Consider the following 4,484-nt stretch of genomic DNA (forward strand, 5'->3'; position numbering starts at 1 on the left):
AAAATTTTCATAGTCGTTACTTAGAAATTTGGTTTGTTGAACAGACTGTTGTATCTATTATTGCTACAGGAAAAGTGTTAATTTGTTCTTAAAAAAGGCTTTAGATAATGAGGGGAAGGAAACGAGGGAGAATACAGGGTTACACGCTATACAAAAATAATTGCACTCTCATTATTATAATGACAAGAACTATAGTCATAGAAGTAGCACAAAGAATTGTTAATGTTTCCGAACTTTTCGGTGAATTTACAAAGAATCATTGTTCGTGCGTCTAGTAGTTCCGACGATGGCACAAAAGGACTGTAGTAGGAATACTAGGGGGGTTCTAACCCGGGTCCTCTGAGGGGGGTGCGGGGCGGGGGGGTTTTCGGGGGCGAGGGGGTATGACGTCACGCGGGCGGGGGGGTCTTATCAGCAGATAAGCTTATCTATGTTTATAAACAAAAGATAAACAATATCTATTACAAAGGGCTGCCGACAATCGGGGGGGGGTGGAGGTTGCGTTTCTTCTCTTCATACGTTTATGTTTATAAACAAAAGATAAACAATATCTATTACAAAAGGGCTGCCGACAATCGGGGGAGGGGGGGGGGTTGCGTTTCTTCTCCTCATACGTTATCTGTATATTTCTAAGAAATATAATCAAATTCTAAGAAGGGCCACCGCTTGGCATGCGCCGACAATCAAGGGGGTTGCGTTTCTTCCCCCATACGTTATCTGTATATTTCTAAGAAATATAATTAAATTCTAAGAAGGGCCGCTTGGATCCGAGCGCCGACAATCAGTTCTCTGAAAATCTAAGATAATCAAATTTTAAGAAGGGCCACCGCTTGGCATACGCCGACAATCAAGGGGGTTGATACATGATCTATACGTATATTTCTAAGAAATACCAGCGCCGATAACCAGCGGCTGCAGGAATTTATAAACAAAACAAGCGCCGAAAATTTACGTCATCTAAATTTTTCTCGTTCGTACGTTGACGAACAAAGGGTTGATTGGGATATATAACGAGGACCGATGCCGCTGCCGGGCCATAGTACCACTGGCGAGCGCACGCTTTCCTCAAGGAAAAATAGCTGTGAGAAAAAAAGTTTAGTGTGCAATTAAAGTAGTTATTTCTGTGCAGTACAAGTGAATTTTTACAAAATGGAGAGCGCACCGCAAAATCATGCAGAGTGTCATGAGAAGGGGTGTTATACGACTGCCGAGAGATGGTATAGACATCTCGATGAATGCTATTATGATGAAAAAAAAGATGACCCGTTTGATTTTAAACGTGAAGCGGTGACTTCAGTTGTGCAATTCGTAAGAAATCGCGAACTTGGTGTGCAAAAACCGCATACAAGTGATGTTGCCTATTTCCTGGAAATTCACGAAGACATTTTAAGAGTGATTGGTGGGTTATCCAAATGCACCAGATCGTCTAAACGACACAAGCGAGTCGCATGTTATCAAGCGTCGCTACAAAAATTGCGCAGAATATTTTACTGTGGACAACCTTTATTTTGCCGACATGGATATGCCTTCACCATCGGTATCATGCAAAACACAATCATCTGATTATGATTCGGACCAAGAAATAGAGGAGTCAGATAGGAGAGAATCGTCACCACCGCCATCGTCGTCATCGTCATCATCGCCAGATTTCTTGTCGGCAGCCTATTTATCTTTTCTGTGATAAAATAGGTGTACAATATATGCGAAGAGTATAGCAGTGTTTATGAGATAAGTTTTATCACGCGTGAAAGAGAGGATTGTAGTAAATGTGTCAAGACATATTTTCACGAGGTGTAAACAAAACAATAATCAACTGCTGCAGCGGCTGCTCTTTTACGACCGATCATCTTTCTTTCTGAGATAAGTTCGATCGCATGTGAAGCACAAAGGGCTGAACGAAATATATATATTGAGGACCTATGCGCTCTCAAAAATCATCCAGTCTAGGATTTGACAGCACCCTGACCAGTCCTGTGAAAAAAGTCTAGTGGCTATACTTATTTACGGAAGTGCGGAAAAAATTCATTGACTTGTATCATAATTGTGCAAACGCGTGTTGAAAAAAAAAATGGAAAAAGACATTGCGATCAACGTTTCTGATGACGAGATGGAGGTCATCACGATCTCCGACAGCGAACAGCGAGAGCGACGCCGAGATGTACGACCCTGTGTACGACAGGGAGGTGAATATCATCTTAGATGATATAGAAGAAATGGAGGGTGATGTCATACCCATTGTTGAGCAAGAAGAAGCAGAAGAAGAAGAGGAGGAAGAAGATTTGCATGACGATGGGTACGAAAGCGAAAACGCTGTTCGGGAGTCGTGCCACTCGCGTACGTTAGATGTACGAGCAGTTGCATCCCTCGACGAAGAAACATGGGTATGCGTTATAACAGCATACGTCTCACCAGGAGGGTCAGTGAAAATCTGCATTCCCTGTTTCATGAGAAACAGGGAAAGATTCGCAGCAACTACATTAACGCACAGGCACGTGACGATGCGGTACAGGGATGTACCGCATCTTTATTGCATCGATTGTTTGGAAAGAGTGTTCGTACTCTTCCTGGCCAACTTGTGCCCAATCTGTCAAGGCTGTAGGTATATATATATTAAAATATCAAAAAAATCTATAAAATAGTATAATAATTTATTATATTTCTATGTGCAGATGCCGAGGTACAGTCTGATGACAGCGATGATTAACGCGACTCCCTCTCTCGTAGTCGCAGCAGGCCCGCTGGCTCTCTCTCGCCGCTACCTCGAGCCGCCGGCTCTCTCTCGCCGCAGGCCCGAGCCGAATTTCTCTCGCCTCCGACGGCCTTTTTTTATATATATATTTTATATAATTTTATATAATTTTATATATTATTTATATGTTTATTTATATAATTTTGATTTCATATATCTTTTTTTATATTTGTATCTTTTTATAATTTTATAAATTTTATATTATAAATAATTACACACACACACACACACACAAATTTTGTAAATTTACACATATTTTATAGATTAAAAAAAATATTATTATCAAATGAGTGTATTTATTTTAGATTAAAATGTCCTCCTTACCTCTTGTTCCCTTTTAAATATTAGGAAAATATAAAGAAATTATTAAAAATTATCTTTAAAAGCTCTCTCTCCTTCACGTCTCTCTCGCATCTTATTTCGCCGTCTCTCTCAAAACTCGTATGTCTCTTTTTCTCTCTCTCGCGTCTTATTTTGCCGTCTCTCTCTCGCGCTGTCGCCGCTGCGGCTCGTTTTCTCTCTCGCATATGCATGGAAGAGCGCGCGCCTCTCTACGTGTCCCTCGCATGGATGCGACCCGCCGGCTCTCTCGAACGTGAGATGTAAACATTCGACACTTGGAATGTTTTTTGAAATAGATATAGTTCTTTGTGAAGATTTTTTAAGTAGGGTACAGCCTGTGGAGAGCAGGGCTGTCTCTGCAATCATAAAGTTTCGAACGGTCCTCAACGAAGTGTCGGGACATTGCAACGAAAATGGTAGTTCTTTTTAAGTGCAAAAATATTAATTAATAGTGGAGGAAAAAATATATTAATATTAATATTTTTTTTGTAGTTTGCCCTCTGTATTATTTGTTGTTGTTGGGTGATCAAGGACCTCGTTTATGATATATTAAGGGATGCAGAATGGGAAAATTATTCAGATGACGACTTTGAAGAATGGATAGGGGATGACGAATGGGACGGTAAGAATATAATTTATAATATTGTATTATATTTTTAAATGAATAATGTTATGTTTACATTTCAATAATGGTTCCAGATATGTGTGATTGGGATTGGGATCCATATATAAGAGACGATGACGGCGATTTCTATGATTGGGGTCTGGTGTGGCTGTTCGAGCCGGAACCTGTACCTGTGTATGAAAATTGGGACGGTAAGAATAAAATTTATAATATTGTATTATATATTTAAATTAATAATTGTTATATTTTTAAATTAATAATTGTTATGTTTACAGATGAACCATACGTTCCAATAATGGTTCCAGAGATGTCGGATTGGGACGCATATTTAAGAGGCGACGACGAAGCTGATTGGGGTCTGGTGCAGCTTTTCACTCTACCAGACCCGTACGATGTTAGGCCTCAGCCTACACCGCCGCCACGCCGTCGCCGTCACCGCCGCCGTCACCGCCGCAATCACCGCCGCAATCACCGCCGCCGTCACCGTCGCCACCCCAATCATCCATAATGTAAACTATTTTATTTTTTTATTTTTCATTTATATCCTTATTTTTATATATTTTATATTTTATATTTTTCTATTTTCTATTTTTCTATTTTTAATTTTTATTTTTATATTTTTTCATTTTTAATTTTACACACACACACACACACAAATTTTGTAAATTTACACATATTTTATAGATTAAAAAAAATATTATTATCAAATAAGTGTATTTATTTTAGATTAAAATGTCCTCCTTACCTCTTGTTCCCTTTTAAATATTA

The 4,484-nt window shown here is 39.2% G+C and overlaps 1 protein-coding gene across 1 annotated transcript; it reads left to right on the top strand.

Moving 5' to 3' along the window:
- Positions 1 to 3,478: 3,478 nt before the first annotated feature.
- On the top strand, positions 3,479 to 4,254 carry LOC146719469 (uncharacterized). The gene is made up of 4 exons (XM_085490125.1): positions 3,479 to 3,507; positions 3,584 to 3,713; positions 3,791 to 3,907; positions 3,992 to 4,254. Exons 1-4 carry the CDS (start codon positions 3,505 to 3,507, stop codon positions 4,222 to 4,224), a joined length of 483 nt encoding a protein of 160 aa, XP_085346251.1. The 5' UTR covers positions 3,479 to 3,504; the 3' UTR covers positions 4,225 to 4,254.
- The last annotated feature ends 230 nt before the right edge of the window (positions 4,255 to 4,484 follow it).

The sequence above is a fragment of the Nylanderia fulva genome, unplaced genomic scaffold, assembly GCF_048542155.1.
Source record: "Nylanderia fulva isolate GAGA-0341 unplaced genomic scaffold, ASM4854215v1 Scaffold975, whole genome shotgun sequence".
NCBI classification, from domain to species: Eukaryota; Metazoa; Arthropoda; class Insecta; order Hymenoptera; family Formicidae; genus Nylanderia; species Nylanderia fulva.

Bases quoted from the DNA above. Each gene is read 5' to 3' on its own strand.
- LOC146719469 (XM_085490125.1), top strand. The intron at 3,714-3,790 runs GTAAGAATATAA...TAATGGTTCCAG, and splicing joins AGGGGATGACGAATGGGACG to ATATGTGTGATTGGGATTGG. The intron at 3,908-3,991 runs GTAAGAATAAAA...TTATGTTTACAG, and splicing joins TGTGTATGAAAATTGGGACG to ATGAACCATACGTTCCAATA.